A 20526-nucleotide genomic window follows, 5' to 3' on the forward strand; every position below is an offset into this window, starting at 1 on the left:
CTTTTGGTGTTTTCAAAGCCTAACACACCCATGTTCTGCCCTCATCAGGGCATCTTGTAAGTAGAAAGTAAATCCCTAGCATAGTCAATCACATCAGTATCAGTTTAATACAGAAATCCCATTATGCTGTGCTCCTTTCAGTCTAAACACGGAAGGGAAGATCCTCTGATATGCTTGCAGGATGTGGATCCAAACATAAGTCAAGAAGCAGAAGCTGGCTTGACAGTACCTTGTTATCAGTTACTTTAGCCATGCTACTTTCATGCAGGGGACTGTTATTGTCCAAGTTCCTCTTTATTAATAATGTTTTCGGCTACCTCTTCTATTTACTGTCACCCTATAAGTGCACTAATTATTTTTTACATTTTCTCTTTCAGCACTTTCTTATAATCCCAAAATCGCCTCTCACTAGTTCCTTTCCTCCAGTTTTTGCTCCTGTCTTCACACCTTCTAATTTTTCTTAGAATTTTCTACTGTATTTTCCTGTTTCTCTCTTTCCCATCACTACCAAATTTCACCAAAAATACTCTACTAGTTTCTCATGTTGTCAAAGTATGTACAGTTTATGGCAGCAAAAATGATCCCATGCTTTGGTGGCATTCCCTCCTGGGCTTATGGGTGAACTGAAAAGGGCAACTTCTCAAAATTAAAAGAGCTAACAACAGTAACTGCTAAAGAAAGTAATGCTACCACAAGTTCTCTCCTGACTGTGCTAGTTACTGAACTGCCTCCTGATCCCTCAGTCTTCGGTTTAAACACAAGAGAAATGGAGAAAAACGGGGAGCTCTTCCATAAAATCCATAAGCATCTGAACCTGTCAGAAACCAATTTATTAACAAATCAGAAAAACCTGTTTTCATGGCCCCTATTCCCTGAAGGAACATCACTTACCTGTGTGTTTTGATGTAGTCATCCTTTAAGGGAAAGAGCTGTTCCTCAACCTTGTCCCAGCGCTCCAGGCAGCTCCACAGCCAATCAGGGTTTACAACATGGAGATCCTTGCAGTCCTGAGCTTGCCGTACTTTCTCTGTGCCTATTACAGAGTCAAACACAACATAACAGTGTTCCCAGAAACACAGAAGATAAACCAGTGTAGAGTTAAAACTAAGAACACTTTGTCATCAATTGTACAGAAAAGGAAAAGCACCACTCCTCCCCAGTCCAACAAAACAATCACAGCTAATAAAAGTGAGAATCAGAGTAAGATGCAGTATCTCAGACTTCAGCTGGATGAAGGTAACTTTCTGAAGAACTGGCACCATGGAAGTAGCCCATTAAGATTTATACAGAAAATCTCTGCATGTTAGCCCAATAAACAACACAAGTGCACTTTTGTATAACATCTCCTTCACTTGTACTTGTTAGCAGTCCAAGAAGAAGCATCTTTTCAACGCTGTTGAATCCTGACTAACTTATCATACTAACTTTTTTACACATGGTCCTCTGTTCATACAGCACGCTACCTTTTGGCTGTTACCCACCCAACCTCCATCTACCAGAGATGGAGGCAAAGCAGATAGAATTCCTTTGTGCTGAAAGAGGAGCAAAGAATGTGAAGCTAAACACGGCAGGCTAGCATGCAGTCCAGGTGAGACCATCAACAGTGCAGCTTGCAAGTAAGAGGTGATCTCAAATTCTACTCTCTGGGGATGCCAAAACCAGAGAGAAACTAAGTGAGGTTGCTATAAATCTGCCAAAAAGCAGCAAAATCAGTGCTGTGGTTTAATGCCAGCCACATTGACTCCTCCAACCACGCCAGCGGGATAGGGAGGAGAATCAGGGAAAAAAACAACACTAGTGAGCTAACAACAGCTAATTAAACAAAGTAAAATATAATAATACTAATAATATGAGCCCTTGTCCGTTTTCACACACACGAGAACAATGAAGCCTCTAGGAAAAAAAAAAATCAAGCTTCAGAACAATTCTGACAAGCAAGCAAGAACGGTAAATTAATCTGATGTTTTCATCACAGTTCCCTGGAGTTTCATCTTCATGATTGTCATTTAACAATACGATTTTACTTGTTTCAATTTAGATGAAAATCTTGGAGTACCCATGCTTCTTCACATAATTTGAAGATGTCACAAAGCAGCTAATCTCAAATATCTCAAACCCATTGTACAAGCTGAACTACAATCCACTGGGATAGACAGATGAACTGAATTGCACTTGAGGATTGACCTAAGTAGTTGGTTAGACAGCTCAGCTTAAGACCTCTGTAAGATTAAACAACTAAACAGAAAAGGCAGAATATAATTGTCCTTTATGAAACTCCTGAAGGCCTCTGTTTCCTTACCTTTTGTACCCCAAACCCAATGGAATACAGGAGTAGGGCTACATTTATCTCTAGATACACATACTTTTTTTTTTGGATTTAGACTAGCAGAAAACAATGTTGTGTGCACAATTTTTTTTTTTTTCCAGGTGTAAATGCAACCAGTTGCACAGTTCAGGATGTAGGAGCTGTTCATATAAAGCTTTACTCCACACCACTATACAGTATACATGAAAAAAAAAAAAGTAAACTTAAGAACCCAAGATGAACACAAACACAAAAAAAGTACTTCAAGACACAGTCCTGTCCAAACCTCTAATGATTTGGACATCATATTTTAATTTTTGCCACATAATAAAAATAAAAACAATGTCCAACAAAGATTCAGTGAAAACAATTTTAGAACTGCAACTGTGTTAAATCCAGCACACTTTTGCAGTTCAAGAGGTTTTAACTGGCTAAAACATAAAACCCTAATAAGGGAGGTCTATGTACTCCCTGAAAACATGCCCTGATTTAAGAAATCTGTTTTCCAATTAATTATGAGTTACAAAAGCAGCTGAGGAGGAATTTCATGCAACAGCTGCTGGAAATGAGCCAGTTTACAGTGCCAGAAGTAGCTTTGACTGGAGATATTAATATTTAATTAACCTCAATAGGAATTGTAGAAATACCTGCAGTTAGAAATAGTTATGTATAAGTCTACATTTAATTTATACACAGGGTATATTTCAGAAGAAATAAAGCAAAGGTTCTGAGAGAGAATCAGTTTAGGAGAGTTGGGAGAAAAAGGATTGAAGAAGTTTAAGGCTTAGCTTGGACATTGTTTTTTTTTTTTTGAGAATAAAGGAGAAAAGGAATGAAAACATCAGAAAAATAAATCAGCAAGAAGACAGCTGTTATAAACAGGTTGCTAAAATCATGTTCATAAGCATAAGTTTCAGAGCAAAAAAAGGCAACAAGAGCAAGAAGTCTGGTAGAAGTTTAGGTATCTGTGCCTGTTATTAAACACTGAATCAGATATCAGACACAGCTGGCAATACTGCCCTGCACGTAACAGCTCTGGAGCTGACTGAATACCACACGCAGTAGCAGTGGCTTCACTAGCAAGCCCGTAACAGCTAACCAGAGCTGGTGATGCTGCTGGATAATGGGACCATGCTGCTCCTTCTGCACTTGACGGGGGGAAACATGGACAAAACTGTAAAATTGCACCTTCACCTCAGATTAAATCTGTGAAGTTACACGAGGAGATGGCTTTCTCCAACTGTTTTTCAAACTCATGTTTCTGCACTGATGTCAGGTGTTTAATCGTGCTGCTACTTCCTCCCCACCCCCACATTCTGCACTCACACACATCTGATTGTTTCATACTGGATGTATGCTGAGGAGCCATGCAAATTCTTCTAGTCAACAGGATTGTGACAGAAAACTTAAACACGAAAGCCAAAATAGTACAATTTTGTATGAAGTTGCTACTGGAACTAGATGGTTTTTAACATCCCTAACAACCTAAATGTTCTAGGATTCTGTGAAAGCTGGTGACACAGACTTGTGTGTAACCAAGCCCACCTCCTAAGAGTCAAAAGTCTTACCTTTCTCACCTCCACAACATCAAGGCTTTCTGCCTCCTCCCCATTTCTAAAGTGCAGCGGCCTATGGCACACTCCAGCATATTGAAAACTGCATGAGGGAATGCAAATGTGTCCTCCTGGGGAGGGCTTCCTATTTCTAGCTTGAAACAACATTTAGTGAAACACCAAATTTAACTAGGAGAAGAAATAGCACTGTGATAATATGTTTGCTGTCTCCTCTCTGTTTCCCCAGTGTAACTTCTCCTTTTTGAACTACACTTATTATGACAAAACAGCAAAAAGATTTAATCCATCCAAGCCACAGTATTTCTGATGCAGCTAAGAACATCTAAATTACCCCTCTGAGCTGAAAATTACTTAGAGAAAAACTGATCTTCCAGACTACTTTTTTTAATTATTGTCATCTAATCACCTTCCCCTACTTCAAAATCTAAAATTGTTCCAAAAAGTTAAAAAGGCGCAGAAGGTTTCCCACATGAAGCAGCTGGGGGCCAAATTGATCACATCTACTCTCTGATGAATACAGCCTGAAGCAGATAGTATTGGAAAATGTTATTTGCAAAGCTAGGGAAGGTGCTCATCAATTCTACTTCTGAACTTGTTGAAAACATCGCTCAGCCTCTGAGCAATTGTGGCCTCTGATTCAGTCTCATGCAGAACTCAGTGTGATTGCTCAAGGTTGTATTGGGACTAACCAAAGCACACAATGGGGAGAGATCACCAGCAGCACTTGCAGAACTTTCTCCTGATTCCAACACACCAAAATCAACATATCCTTATGGCAGTTTGCAACCAGGCTGCCAGACACTGCTTGGAAAATCTGGATCGCTAAAAGTTTATTTCTCTGCAGATAATTTTTATATATAGATCTTGATTTATAATCAAATCCTCTTCAAGAACACTGACCTAAAACAAGTGACAGATGTGCTGTTCTGAAGCAATGCCTAAAGTTCAGGTTTAACTCGGAACTGTAAAACCAACAGGCTTACCTGGTCAGTGGCCAAATTTATAGCAGTGCTTAACCCAGTTTTTTTAAAAAGACATGGCTCCTGAACATATTTCTCAGGTAAAATTGCTGCTGACACATCACAGGAGTAGGAAATGGCAAGGACTCAAATATATTTTGCAAAAGAAAAGAAAAATTCGGTGCCCAAAATGATGGATTTCCATTCCTACCACACTACAATAATTTTTGAGAGATCTGAACAGCTCTATCTGCTCCACCAGCAAAAACTCAATACAAGAATCAACTACAGTATCTTTTACCTGTTCAGGAAGGAACATAACAAGGTTTATGAAATAGTGTGATAACTGCTTAGCCAAGTGTGTACACAGCTATAAAAAACTCATCCTACAGTGCAGTTTACTGATACTTAAAGCAAACAGCAGATGTTTCAAAAACTGAAGCAAGATCTATGCAGCCCATAGATAAGTGGAAAGGACTATAGGATGGCCTTTTGTCAGTCACTCAGATTTATGAAAGCTGATTAGGTGATGCAAAGATCTTGTATTTTACAGAAATTCAGGCAGTAGTTTTTGCCTATATAATGAAAGAAGACCTAGTTTTTTTCAGGAACAAGGATTTATTTAATTTCAGAGTACCTAGGTCTACAGGGAAACAACAGGCCTATCTGCAGAGAAAGAGACAAGTATATATAAAGAATAAAAAGTTTAAATTATTTACCCTAATAGGCTGGGAAGAATGCTGTAAAAACATCCTAAAATGTTTTTCAGTAGGTGTTCATTTCAGTGTACCAAGCTCTGGTGCAGGGGAACGAACCCTCATCACTTCAAGACCTAAGGGACAACTGTTTCACACTGACTTCTTCCCTTTTACGTCCTCGGCCAAATTCTTCCTTTGCCTTCAAAATGAGAAAGCTAATAGTATTTATTCCCAAACACTTCTGCAGATTAAGTATGTGCCTTCTTTACATCTCAGCTAGTAAAAAGCAAACATACACATTAAGCTGCTTGTCAAAGTCACAGGTCTGCCACTGTTAGTGGAGTCACCCAAAATACTGAACTAAAAGGTATTTTAAAATCACTTTCCACAAACATGTCAAAATAAGAAAAAAAAAGATAAAAGTATAGATAACATTGCTTGGTCTCACATCACTGACTTCCAAAAAAAAAAACTCAAGAAGGGATATGCTTTTGTTTCCTCTTTTCACCAGCAATTAGACATCAAGCAGTGCTTCAGATGTTTACTACAGGAGACAAAGATGCAATATTTGTATGGCTTACTGTCAGCAAAAGGCTTGTAATAATTTGCTCTCTAACCATAAAATAATTGCTATGAAAATCACCTGGACAGATGTATTATCACAAATCCAGCTGTGACAGGACAAAATTTATACCCTTAAAATCTCTGATTAAGGAGTTCCCTTCATGAAGTTAGAATGATGCAGCCTAACTACTCCCACCTTCCAGAGGAGAGAATAATAGTCCCCAGTTAAAAAAAACCAAAATTCCATCATAAAACCAGAATCACTTAATCCACAAGGACCTTACAAAGGGTTATTGGATCATACTGTTTTATTCACTCTAAATACCTCTACTTCATGGCCATTGTTACAGAAATAATTAAGTGATGATCAAAGATGACAACAGTATTGCCCACTAGGCAGAAATAATGGCTGCCAATTTACTTCAACTACAATTAGTGCAATATGCAATTTAATCAAAAAGTTAAAATAGCTTTTCATATTCAAATGTACTTTAGTATGATTCACTAAGAATGTGCAGGTGGCAAAAAATTTATTTATAAAAATAGAACACAAGGATGCATAGATTCATCTACATAAACACACAACCCTCAAACAGTACATAAAAAAAAAAAAAGTCAACTGCTTCTCACATGATGTGTACCATAATGGATTTTTCAACACTTTTCAGTCTAGAGAAATGTGTACGTTTGGGAGAGACTCATTTACATTTATCCTATCAATTTTACCCCATTACACAACAGATGCATCTGATGTATAACTACATTAGAAGTCATCTAGTTTAAGATAAACAAAGCAATTTTTGAAATGAAACATTTTAAGATTTGAAATTGGAAAATCATCTCTTATACTGATGGCTATTATGTCTTCAATGAAGTATGACCAATCTGCATAATTCCTTGCTGAAATAATTACTCCTATTTATGAAGTTTTAAAACAGCTGTTCAGCAACAGTAGTAAAACAATGGAGTCCCAAACTGATGCATCCATTGATTTCAAACCTTCACGTTCAGTGTTGCAACTATCACATCTTCACAACCCAGAAAGAATCCCAGCTAATCTCAATGCATCTAATTTCATCTCCTGAGTTTTAGGTTGTTTTTACTACTAAAGTGTCTATCTCCATTTACCATATGTGTTTACTACTTAAATGCCTCTTGACATACAGACTTTTAAAATACAAGCCAATGAAACCAAGCTGCTTCTGGTGTACTAAAACCCCACATGAATAGCAGTAAAAAAAAAAAAATCCAATAGGTGGCAGATAATGTATTTCTTTGCTTATGATGTCTAGGTGTGTCCAAAAGTACCTGTAAATTTTAGATGATTCAAAACATGCAGCTTTACTTTGGATTTCATGAATTTGACTATCAGATATTTAGATTCCATGTAATTTCAAAATGAGGGAATGAGGGAACCAGGCCTCAGGCTGCACCCATAAAAACCAGTGTGCTAGAAGCTAGAGCTGCTGACTGGTAGCTCCTCTGTGGCAGCTACCAATGGTACATTGCTATCCATTACAGCTATAAAAAACCAGGCAACTTTGTCAAAGACAACCTGAAAGCTATGCTAAACTCTTACATTTCCTTTGACAAAATAATAAGTACAGTGCAGTGACAGGGTATTAGCAGTCTCTTAAAATAGTTTATTTGAATTCCATACCAAGTGAAATTGAACCATGAGAGGTGAATTTGAGAAACTGAGAAAGAGAGCACCTTTGTAGCAAGACGATCATAAACATTTCTTTGACACAAATATTAAGGGTTTCCAGTCAACAACTCTGAGTCTTGGACTATTAGTATCACCAATTCTTAACAAAAAACTGAGACATGACACATTGCATCAGAGGGTGGCTCATACTTGTAACAATTAAGAGTCACATTTGAGCAAAAAAAAAGAAAGATCCTTTTAAAAAGGCTGCTAAATTGTTTTAGGAAGAATCTTTCATTTTGATTCTAATCTCAGTTACAATAAAGTCTGCAGATTATACAAAAGAGCTCAAGACATGAACTCTAACAGACTAAAAGCTGCTCAATAACCTACCTGTCCTTGCTGCAATGAGATGTGTTACTTTATCAGGATCGTCAGCACTAAGTACGAGATTCTTCACAATTTTAGCTCCAAGTGCTGTGGCATGATAGTGCTCCCGTGTCTTTTCAATAGGGAAGTTTGTCGGGTACAGTCCACTAAATATGATGGTTACATCTGCCAAGACTTTACTTTTCAGTTCTGGTACTATTTTTCTGATGTCTGGAATTTCCTCAATCTCTTTTTTCAGATATTTATCATACTTTGTGTAATAATCAGTGTGAACTCGCACAAGGATCTCCTCAAGGTATATCAAATGGTCATCGTCATCTGTATCATCTTCCTCCTCTTCCTCCTCCATGCTCTGGTCTAAGGACTCACCCATTGTAATTCCAGACTGTTCACTAATCTGAGATTCTGTTTCAGCTTCTTTCTTGTCTCCAGACCCATTTCCTAAATCACAAAGGCTTTCCTGTTCACTCTCCTCTTGCGCTTCATGATCAATTTTGTCCTGGATAACTTCACTAGGTAAAGACTGTGTTTCCCCAGAATGGTTCACCAGACCATCCTTTTTCTCATTCACATCAGTGCAACCCTCTTGCTGCAAATTTTCATCCTGCAGAGGTTGTTTGGACTTCTTCCAACTTCTCTTTTCCTCATTCTCACTATCTGACACAGAAGTGGATGACTTTTTGGTATCCGATCCGTCATCGCTTTCACTGTCACTAGACAGTTCAAAGTCCAAGTCATTTGTTATCTTCTCTTGGGTTTGCTGCTTCTCTATAACTGTTGCATCAACTTGTTCCGAAAAAATCTGAGATTCTTTTGTATTTGCCAACTCATCAGTGACCTCACTGTCCATTGTGTGACCAGTGCTATCATTTAAGGAGTCCTGGGCATTAACTTTATTATGAGAGTTCACATCCTCATTAGATGTTTCACTGCTTACAGAAGTACTCCCATTTGCAGTGCAAGTGTCCTTTGCAGTTTTCTTGAGACCATTACTGTGCTCTTCTACACATATAACATTCTTTATTTCTTCAACATCTTTTGCTGAAATTGCTGCAGAATCCAATGCCTCAGGTTTTGCAGAGTGGTTTGCTAAGACATAGGCAAGAAAGAAAACATTTTCCCTTTTTTTCTTATTTTCAGATTAAAGAAAATTTAAGTTTCATTGACCCTAAACACAGAGTTTACATATGGACTTAGATTTTATTATGCTTGGAAGCGATCACTAGACTTTTTTAAGTTGTTAAAATTCTCTAGGTGTTAATGATTACTAGAGAGGACTCTCAAACATAAACATTACTTTTGTAAAGAAGTTACATAAGCAGATTTTTTCCTTTAAATCACAGGTCATAAGTAATTATTTGTTAACTCTGCAAGCATTAAAGGATTTATGCTGTAGAGTAAATTCTACAATTACAACTTTGAGCAATGAAAATAACCAAATTGGGGGCAGATGGGCAGAATTTGTTTCAAAGTCCTAATCCAGAACTACATTATAAGAACTTTATTTATAAACAGCCATATCTTTCATATTACCTAATTTTCATAACAAAATAACTGAATTTTAGCCCTTGAAAAGACATATGTATTTTAGCAACACAAAGATGCCATACAAGCTTAATTTAAGACTGATGGAATGCAAGTAAAAGGGTAATAGAGTCAAAAGCAGAAGAATAGTTTTAGGATGTGTCCACAGATGTCTGCAGAAGAAACTGCAGACTTCCAAATTGTTGCACACAAACGATCACTGGGAACACTGTGTGAAATCAGGCTATTTTGTCTCCCTTTTGTGTGCATGCTCCTGCCCTGCAAGTAAGGACAGGAGTCAAGTGTAGAGGTCTCACACCACAGTGACCCAGTTCAGGCTGATCATACTATTTCTACTGTTGTCTTGGACACTCTATCAACAAGGGAAAGAGAGCAATGTCATAAGTATTAAATTAAAAAACCCCAAACCCTTGGCTAAACTGGAAAAAGCCTGACAATTCCTTCTTATGACATTGTGTTTCAAATACATTTTGCCCTTAAATAATGACCAACTAATGTGTAATGTGTACTTTCTAAATCCATTATGTGTATTACACTGCTGAGCCTGTTGAACACAGGATTCTTGTGTCAAATGCCAGAACACTATGTTCACTAGGTGCTAAAAATTCACACTAATTTTATTAGCACGATTTAGACAGGGAGGAAAGCAGATTTCAACATTCATTTTCAGCAGTGTGTTGAGGCCAGAGTTTATTACCTATTCCTCCAAGTCCCAAGGGCAAGGAAGGGGACTGAAGAGGTGAAACCTATAGAGAAGAAAAAGTCAGCGTGTTTTACATGGGGGTGCGAGGGAGAAAGCGTGCCCCCCTACACATTTTGAGGAGTTTGGTGTATTGCCAAATCAGCTCTCAGCCACAACACTTCTGCTTCACTTCTGCTCTGGTGGACGCCAGAAGAAATGCTCTCAGTAAGAACAGTCCAGTTTTACCAAGCTACTCACATCTGTACTGTCAACCTCAGCAGTCTGGGATTGCCCATCTGAGCACAACTGCAGTTTTACTACGACCATCCCAGTGACTTACATCTGTCATGCTTGAAAAGTGGACATGGATAAAACCAATCTAATTACCTTTCTTCTTCATTTGCATTTCCCTTGATCCAGGAGGTGCATTAATATCTCCTATCCCCTGAAAGTATACATATTTCTTCACAGTTATCAAATTGGGTGCAAACTTCCAAACATCCTCTCTGTCATCAATGATGCAAACCATGGAATCTCCACAAGGAAAGAGATCTCTAAGAGACAAAATAGTTGATAAATTAAGCCAGTTTTAGAAAGTCACATAGCAATGAAATAAATTTCTATGGATGCCCTGGTTTATTATGAGCATGTCTGCAGAACATGGAACTTACAAAAGAAACTTACAAAAAGCCAGCAATATTAAAATTATGGAATTCAAAACACAAGCTTTGAACAAATTAAAGTTAGTGGATAAAAGGGAAACAGCTCTTTTAAAATCTGTGTTCCAAAGGCTAAAAGCAGAAAACAAGAAACATCTGTAAGAACAAACCATTGCAACATTTCAGTCTGGTTTTCTTTGGTTTTTATCAACCAGTAGCACAAAGTCAACTTTCACAAGGTCAATACACTACCTATACAGACAGGTAAAAGACACAAGAAGAGTTTTTCAAAGAGTAGATTCATTCAAGCCAAGACAAAGGAAACAGAATTACTAATATCACCCATCACCTACGAGGAAGAAAAGGTAGAGTACTTAAGATGCATATAAAAAGCATCAAGAAAAGAAAAAAAGCTTCTCATTTGCTACAATCAGGTGTGGAGAGGCAACAACTTTTAGTATTTCATAAAATTGCATTAAACAGATCTGTCTAAGAAAAAAATCTTGCCTTAATACTCTGAAAAAAGAAAGAACACTCTGAAAAAGATCAGAATGTGAATTTAGACTAGAATATGAATTCAAGGCTCTAGATGACCTAATTTCTAGAAACACTAGGAATAGAAGGTGCTTTTAGCACATTTGAAAACCAGAATACTAGGTACTGAATTATGAATTAAACTCCAACTGAGAATTTTGGTTTAATTAAAAAACCCACAACATAAGTCATTATAATAAGATCACAAGACAAAGTGGAAATATGGTTGTTATTACAAGAATAAGAAGTGTAAGTGAAAACATGATGCCATGGCATCCCACTTACTGTTCTGCTACCACAGAACCCATTAAGTAGAGGAAATGCTGCAATGCCCAATACCTCAGTTTTACTGAGATGGTGTTGATATTTAAGAGGCAGAGAAAGAAGGATATGAACATATTAAATGCAGAGGGAGTAATTTTTATTTTATTTAGCATATCTTCTCTGTTCATTGTCATGTTTTGTAAACGCTAAGATCCACATACATACCTAAGGTTCCCAGTTTTAGAAAATGGATCAATACATTCATCCCTTGACAATATCCGATGGGAAAAAAGCTTCTTTTCAGGGTCCAAAAATCCTTTTGGAAAAAGAAATTAAAAAGTTAACGTTCAAGATGTTTGTTCCTTGCTTATATTTTATATACTTGTGCTATTTTAATTTCTGCAACAGCAGTTTAACAGACAATTTTGAGGCATGAGATCAGATGGGAGAAAGTACAGTGGATCAAGTATTTGTAGCTAATTCAGTGAGAATTTTAAAAATTCCACCTAATTTTCTTTCAACACCGCAACAAAACCTAATTTTGTGACAGCCAAATAAATATGGCTGAAAGAGATAGAGCAGGTGATAGACACACAATTTTTGCAACTTACATTTATCTCTCTATAACTGGTTCTTTAAAGCTAAATGCTCTCCTTAGCTCATTATGCCTAGGGACTGCAGAGAAGTCTCACAAGAGTCGGCAATGTGCTGCAATATTTAAGCACAGTAGGAAGTTAAGAGACAGTTCCAGCCAGAGCTCTTGCATTTGTAGGTTTTAAGTTGTACCTCTAACAACTACTTCAATACATTTTCAAATAATTAGCATATCCTGGAATTTCTAGAAATACTTAGGCCCAGTTGTAGCAACTTTTCTGACTGCACTCTTTAAAACAAACGAATGAACAAATTAAAAAAACACTCCAAAGCCAAAACAGAAGCTGTGCTAACTGATCTTAAAGCAAGATAAAGTGCTGTTATTTAGGAAAATGATGACTTGGGTGTACAAACACACATGCACATGCTTCTGAATCTAGTCTGCAGCAATGAAGTTCACCTTCATGGGCAGATCACAGCCACATAATTGCTTAGAAAGAAACTGGCATATTACATGCTAACCTGTATCTTGTGTTTCACTGAATTCATACTGAAACTAGTGTCAACTTCTCATTTTTATGAATAATACAAAGCAGTCAATACTTACTTGGGAACCATCTTTTCAAGTTTTACTGTCTTTTACTTTAAATGATGGCCATATTATAACCAGAAACAGAATTCAAAATGACTACATAGTTGCTCTATGGACCAACTTCAATTTTCTTTCAAGGAGCTCAGGTTTTGCACAGAACATGTCTTCAACTCTTTTTAACAGTCTAGCTCCCAAGAGTACCTTAAATTGGGACTTCAAAAACAAAGTCTAAAAAACCCCTAAAAATCAGTCATCACTTCTAAAAGTTGATCCTGTATGTAATTAATATTGATGTGTAATTGGAATAACTTAAAACCCATAAAAGCAAGAAAATTCTGAGTTAAGGACAGAGGTTCAACCTTAACTCACCCGACTATGCTTAAGAATTGCTGCAAACTCGTAGAATCATCCCCTGTAGTGAGACCCTTGCAGTACCTAGGCATAATGAATTGAGAGAATTAGCTACAAAGATTTATTGCTGTACACACATATACTTTGACAAACTACAAAAGCTGTCACACAAGTTGCTGTTCTCCCCAACAAAACTCTCTTCTGCTAATTGTCTGAATACACAGGAACTCTCTACACTGAATTAGACAGAAGTGCATGGATTACATGGCAAGACTTCAGTGAGGCCCTCAGCCGCAATGCTGCGGAGTTAAAACTGTAAGAAAAATGAAGTTGAACTAAAAAAGTCCAAATGCAGAAAGCCTGGCTGCCAGAGATTAGAGATAAGGTAGCATTCCTTAAGCTTCACAGTGATACTTTACCACTAAACTAAAAATACACTGAGGATAGAGCTCATCAAAGATCCATCCAAGATTAAGCTACCTGAGTAACAACACAGAAAACAGCACTGGTCTCTTTCTAAAAAGTTCTTTCCAGGCCAAACTGGTTTCTTTTAGATGTTACCTAGTCAAATAAATCAACATAAACAATTTGATGTTTTCACACAATTTGATGTTTTCACATCTCAGGGAAAGGACAGGTAACATTTCACTAATTTCATAATTTGTTTTCTTCAACACACCTGCACCCACCAAAGCCACTCTCTCACTCCCCCCTCTGCAGCTGGACAGGGGAGAGAAAATATAATGAAGGGTTCATGGGTTGAGATAGGGACCAAGAGAGACTGGGACAAAATGAGCTCCCATTTAGTCTCATCAATTAGACACAGTGCTAGGTATGCCCCCAAGTCTCTTGAACAAACTGAAGACACTATAATTACCCTTGGCCACATTAGGAAGGACTATCCAGTAGACTCACCTAGCAGAGACTCTTGCCCCAGCTGTTTGTTTCCCATCTCAGACTGGCCCTTTGCACACAGACTTACCAAATCATATTGCCTGCTCTTAGACTCTCTTAAAAAATAAAATTCGTAAATAAGTAAAAACTAAGTTAAAACCATCAGAAGATACAATGTTGAAAACTAACTCATATTGGGGATGTCTCAAATCTTAGACTGAGTTAAATAGCAGTTCCCAGGAGAAGTTATCTAACAGTTGGTACCAACATGAATTTAAATAAGTCCTTTTATTTATAAAACTAAAATCGAATTTCTGAAGAATTAGGTTACCTTTAGTTCAAGTTGACATTCTACTTTACAACCTGGAAAGAACTGTTGACCCAATCTTTCAAAAGCTGGGACAATTTCAGACACTGGTGATTATACATACACACTGTATACATCCTGTAAAATACTTGCTGTAACAAACCATACACATGAATGCTCTCAACTTGGTCCTACTTCCTAAATTTCCTTGTAAATCTGGAGTGATTTCACATCACTTTATTGTTACTTAATAGCTTCTGAACTTAAAACTCTGTGATATTTTATAACTAGCTTTTAAGCTGACATCTGTTTTAAATATACCAAACTTCTCTTATAGAGAGAAGAAATTAAGTAACAATTACTCAAAATAATTATTTAGTAGAGAAATACTCCAGGGAGCTCTAGATAATAAAATCCAAAGCTCATCTTCATAAACACACTACCAGATATCACTTCATAAACATGTCAAACTAAAAAAGGGTTTAATATAAATTATTTCAGCAGATATAAATAGTGTTTACAAATATCAGCTAATCCCACTTAACAGCTAGCAGGAATCAGCTGAGATGAGAGAAAAGGACTGACAAGATGTCATGTCTTTTCAAAAGCCTTCTAGGACATGAAAGGAGCAGCTCAGAGTTCAGGATTCACAAAGATATATAAGATGTCTACAGAGGACTTAAGCAAAGAACCTTTTTCTTATGAAAAAGATCCCCAGGATTTTATTACAAGTTCTTTCTTTATGTAACACAGGGATAACAAAGTATCAAACTGACAGCTCTGTGAGAAACCATTTTACCAATACTGCCATCAAGTGTTCTCTATATGTATCAGCCATGTATTCCTCCAGAACTGCATCTCGGCTGCACAGGGGGACCAAGGCCTGCACCCAGTGCTTGTCCACAGACTTCAGCTGAAATGATCACCAGCACTGCACAAATAACCCACTTGCAGTTTGAATGCTTCTGATGAGGTCAAACAGCTTCAGGCAGAAACCCACAAGTCTGTCGGTGACAGGAAGCAGCAGTACCCTACTTTGGTGGCTATTCCCTCTATGGAATAAATGGGGAAGCTTGAGCATGATGACAGCAATAAGTGTCAGCCTATAGCAGCACAGGCAATCCACACTGGGGCTCAGAGACTAAAATGGGCAGTGGACCGAATCACACATTGAGAGAAAACAGGGAAAGCACTCAGACATCCTGATTTAACCACCTCTGCAACTCCTCCCTGACTCTGAAGGCCACTTGCTATACAGCTTCTGACCCTAGGCTAGATCATGGCACACAGATACAAGTGAGGAAGACTGTCCCCTCACTTGTATTTAAACCTAGTGAGAAGAAAACTATTCCTCTTTTGCCACAGAAAATAAAAATGCATTCTAAGGACAGAAAGGCACAGAATTGTTCATGCATTAGCAGTACACAACACTTAATCCAACAGCAAGACTGAAAAAGCTTAAGGAAGATTTTTCAAACTATGGTCAAAGACTGAGCAACATGGAAACGTTCACTTGTATTGGCAGGACAGGACATACCTCAAACCTTTCAACGAGTATTAGCTGGTGACCACAAATAAAGAACACATTTTGACCACAGAAATATTGTATGTTGTCATGCAGAAGTCTCTTATAATTGCTGTTAAAAGCCTCTTCTATGGCATTTAACATGCATAAAGAATTGCCTGATTATATACTTTTTTTCTGAAGTGTTTTAGAGCTAACTAGCTCTCTATTTTGGAATCATCCTTTCTTGCCAAGAAGTGAGATTACTGAGACATTGTTGTTCAAAACACTCCTGGCAATATGACACAAAAAAAAAAGCAAATGTGAAAGACAACTTAAAAGCTAGGAGACATGGAACAGCAGTTTGGATAGTCTGACACAGTTATAACCTAAAATATTGTTAATTATATTATCTTAGACCAACAGACTTGATAAAGGGAAGTTTGAGGAGAAAATGCTTTCTGACAGAGAAGACTAAAATTGGCTTTTACCCCATCTTGATAGTTTAAACTCATGGTGTGCCTCCAAACATGATTGAGACCCATACACTCGCATAACCAGGGCAAGTTTCTTTTATCTTCTCAGAAACAAGAAAACATTTCTGCCAGTTTCATGACCCACACAATAGACTACCACTGTTATAATTCAAATATATGTTTTCACTTGGAGATTTTAAATTTTTGAGAACAAGATGTGAAAATATTGCTAGATTTCTGTTTTTCATTAAGTGTATCTCAGCTCCAGGACATAAACAGAACTGCTGTAAACAGATTTATAGCAGCAGAACTTCCTTTGGTGAAAGGAAACCATACAGGGGTGGCGTTTCTCACAGGATGAGATGATGTCACATTGCTGAATTTTACTGAGCAGTTATATTAGATTTCTAAGACAAGTGAAGTTGCAGATCATTGTTAGGGTCCATCAACATAATTTCTTACTTAATAAGAAGGCACTAGTTAACAACCTGATTCTCTAACTATCAGTGAAACAAAGCAGATCTGATGGGGGAAAAGAAAAAGGATTATTTCTAAAATTACAGGCCATACAGGCACTGCCTTGTAAAGTAGCTAAGAATTCTACCCACAGGACTATTTAGGAGGTGGCTTTGCACAAAACAAAGAACAAATACTTGAAAACAACTGCATAAAGGAAATTAGTTATATGAGTATGAAGTCAAGGTAGGTAAATATTGTTAAATGAAACATACTACTCACCAGCAATTGTATGTGCATACAGTCTGCTGCCAAAAGTAAAAACATGTAATTCATAGAGCTTGGCAATTTTTTCCAGGAATTCCTTACAATGAGGGCGCAAACGTGTGTGCAACATAGGCTCACCTCGCCCTAACTGGAAATGAAATATTCCCTAGAAGAAAAACCATGTTGAAAATTATCAAAATAGCAAATAATAAAAATGTCAGCATTCCAGAGCTGCCCTCTTCCCTCACTTCAACTTTATTTGGTCTTACTAGATCAAAGGGGGTTTTGGTCACAAGATTATGTAGATAAATAAAATCCAAAGCATGTTTTTGCTCTGTGCCAGGCAGTCCACCAATAATGCTTTCAAATGCAGGAAACTGCACTGTTGAAAAATTTATGATGCAGATGTCTTTCATTCAAATCTTCATTTATGGCAAACCAATCTGAGAAATTTCTCAATGTGCTCATCTCACAGAAGTTCAGGATCTCACTACAATCAATACCTCACAGTGAACTTCTGACAGACTCATTTCAATCTGTATTGAGCTCAGAGAAAGTATTTTCTTCATCCAGCAAAGTCTGCCTATGGAAACATAGCAACAGAGAGCAAACCAGGAAAGAAGCTTACAGATTGATGCCAGTTAAAAACCTCACAATATTAAAAAAAAATTTTTCTCCAAACCATGAATTTATACTGATAGAGGCACAGCCTTTCAGACACACAAGATTTTTTAATCCTTAAGTTGAATACTCATGGTTTCCTTTCCTCTTAATTGCAATGCACATTTCTAGCTTGCATTTTCCTAGCAATTGTGAACATATGCTTAGCCTACTGGACAGAATGGCTACATGCAAGAATGGCAAGAGGAAAGAAAAGAACTAAGCAATCACAGTTCTTCATACTATTGATGTTTGAATTTGTATCCTCTTTTTCCAGACACTGTACACATTTCAACATGTTTCTTGATTTAGAGCCTCCAAATTCGAAATGTTACAAGCCAATATCCCTTGTCAGTTCAATAACAAGTGTTTCGTGAAGAAATTAAACACAACCTCTCCCCGCCTTACTCCCCCAAAAAGATTAAAAAAAAAACCCTACATATACTCATGGAATGACAAAGGAACACACAGGATTGCTCAAAAAGGGACTTTGAACAGTAATTCACTGTATCTGCCTCAGAGTTGGTAGTCACATTACTGAGTACTCAGCTTGTGAATTGCAGAGGAAGGAAAGCAGAGATTAAAATTAGCTACCTGAAACATCTCTCAAAATTATTATAAAGGAAAAGTGCTGGAAAGCATGAATGGATGAAAGAAAAATGTCCATTTAAATGTAGAGAAAAAGGAACATATTACAGAAGAAGTGCTTCTCATTTTCTTTTATTCTTCAACTACAATTTTACCTAACCACAGAATGTTCTGTTAAAGAACCATCATTTAAATATTGTTGGAAACACTTCTGTTGTTATATTGGATTGAAAGGTAACCCTAGATACCTTATTGGACATTTGCTGGCAGTGCTGTTCTGTAGTATGGATCAATGTCTGGTCCAAATCTACCATGAGCACCAGTTTTCTATTTCGATGTAGTCGCTGTTGATCTTCTCTTCCCAGCTGCTCAGCTTGCTGTAACAGAAATATTCACTGCTAAGCTTAGCTTCATAGAAATACATTGGGTTTATCACCTTTTGTGCACACCTGAAAAGACCTTCTGCTACAAACTAACCGCACAAGAAAAGATGCCTCAACATAACTGTAGCAATGGCAGCTGTGGAACAATTTTTTTAATAGAAAAAAAATGCTCTCAAAGTCTACTCTCAGATCTTTGTGACACTATTACCTCCTAAAATTAAAAAATTCAAAACATTCAAATGTAACAAATTGTGACAGCATTCACAGAGGTTCTTGGACGAGGGGAGAGACAAGAATGTTGACTCCATGTTCAGAAGGCTTGATTTATTATTTTATCATATATATATTAGATTATAACTAACTAAAAAGAATAGAAGGAAAGGTTTCCTCAGAAGGCTAGCTAAGAATAGAATGGAATGAATAACAAAGGTTTGTGGCTTGGACAGAGAGTCTAAGTTATCTGGTCTGTGGTTGGCCATTAATTGTAAACATTCAAGATGGCCCAATCACAGACACACCTGATGCATTCCACAGCAGCAGATAACCATTGTTTACATTCTGTTTCTGAGGCCTCAGCTCCTCAGAAGGGAAAAAAATCCTAAGAAAAGATTTTCACAAAAAGATGTCTGCGACAACAAATAAGTAACCATTGATTTAAGGCCCACAGTCCTGATATGAAATAGCAGTTGCTTTGAACACAAAGCAAAACTCATCAGTAGGTGTGAGAACTTTTCACTGCTATGTCCAGCAATTTTGCATAATTAAGTACAATATGTCTGAAAACCCCACACTAAGTATAAAGCTGACATTCCTGGTCACCAAAATGATATCTGTGAACTTCACATTACAGAATGTATGTCTTCAGACATAAAAAGCTAAGATTATGCAGTGTCACACAGGCACTAGCATTAAGACCTCATAATTCATATGATCCATAATCCTCATACAACTCATAATCCAGTCAATATTTACGCCTCTTGCACATATTTACAAACTTTCCAAGTACCACATGAAGCTCTGTGTTCACCTGATAGACTTCTGATAGCAAGTTGCAGTGTTACCCTCAAGACAGCTGAACATAAAAGTAGCTAGAGCACTACAAAGCAGCAAGGATCAAGGGCAAACTGCCCTTTGAAACACTCCTCTATCATGGGGACACCTCTAGCTGCTTACATCTTCAGTTTCCCTCACTGGAGTTCTTCGATGAATTACCAGAAAAAAAAAAAATCAAGTAGTAACATAAAGTAAAAAAGGGACCAGATTGATAAAGAAGATAAACAGAATGTTCATCTTCAAAATAAACATGATCCTTCCCCCATCACAAACTGAGGAATAAACAAGCATATTTTGATAACTCAGATGAATGTTTTAACTATTAATGGATTCAGAATACTTATAGTATTTGAAAAATAATGAAATCATTTTACCACCCAGGTAAGTTGCGGCAAACTAGGTTCACTATATCTAGTGGGTCAATTTCAAGGTGAAGGTTAAAGCTAGGTTTCAGAGACACTGCAAGCTTTCAATAGATGTCAGGTATTGGAACTTCTCACTAACTGTTCACTCTTGGTGATAAAAATGTTTGTCTGCTAAGTTTACAGGCTGCTGTCAAACTGACATCTTTGCAGTATA

At 37.3% G+C, this 20526-nt stretch overlaps 1 protein-coding gene across 1 annotated transcript in view; it reads right to left on the bottom strand.

The window, feature by feature from the left end:
* CTDP1 (CTD phosphatase subunit 1) overlaps positions 1-20526 on the bottom strand; it is a 96457-nt gene that overhangs the window by 59158 nt on the left and 16773 nt on the right. The window contains exons 4-9 of the mRNA XM_064705151.1: positions 18760-18888; positions 17279-17429; positions 12048-12138; positions 10753-10919; positions 8142-9227; positions 892-1033 (exon numbers count right to left, since the gene is read on the bottom strand). Of these exons, the coding sequence (XP_064561221.1) occupies positions 892-1033; positions 8142-9227; positions 10753-10919; positions 12048-12138; positions 17279-17429; positions 18760-18888 (1766 nt within the window). The remainder of the gene's footprint in view (positions 1-891; positions 1034-8141; positions 9228-10752; positions 10920-12047; positions 12139-17278; positions 17430-18759; positions 18889-20526) is intronic.

This window comes from Zonotrichia leucophrys, chromosome 2 (assembly GCF_028769735.1).
Source record: "Zonotrichia leucophrys gambelii isolate GWCS_2022_RI chromosome 2, RI_Zleu_2.0, whole genome shotgun sequence".
Taxonomy (NCBI): domain Eukaryota; kingdom Metazoa; phylum Chordata; class Aves; order Passeriformes; family Passerellidae; genus Zonotrichia; species Zonotrichia leucophrys.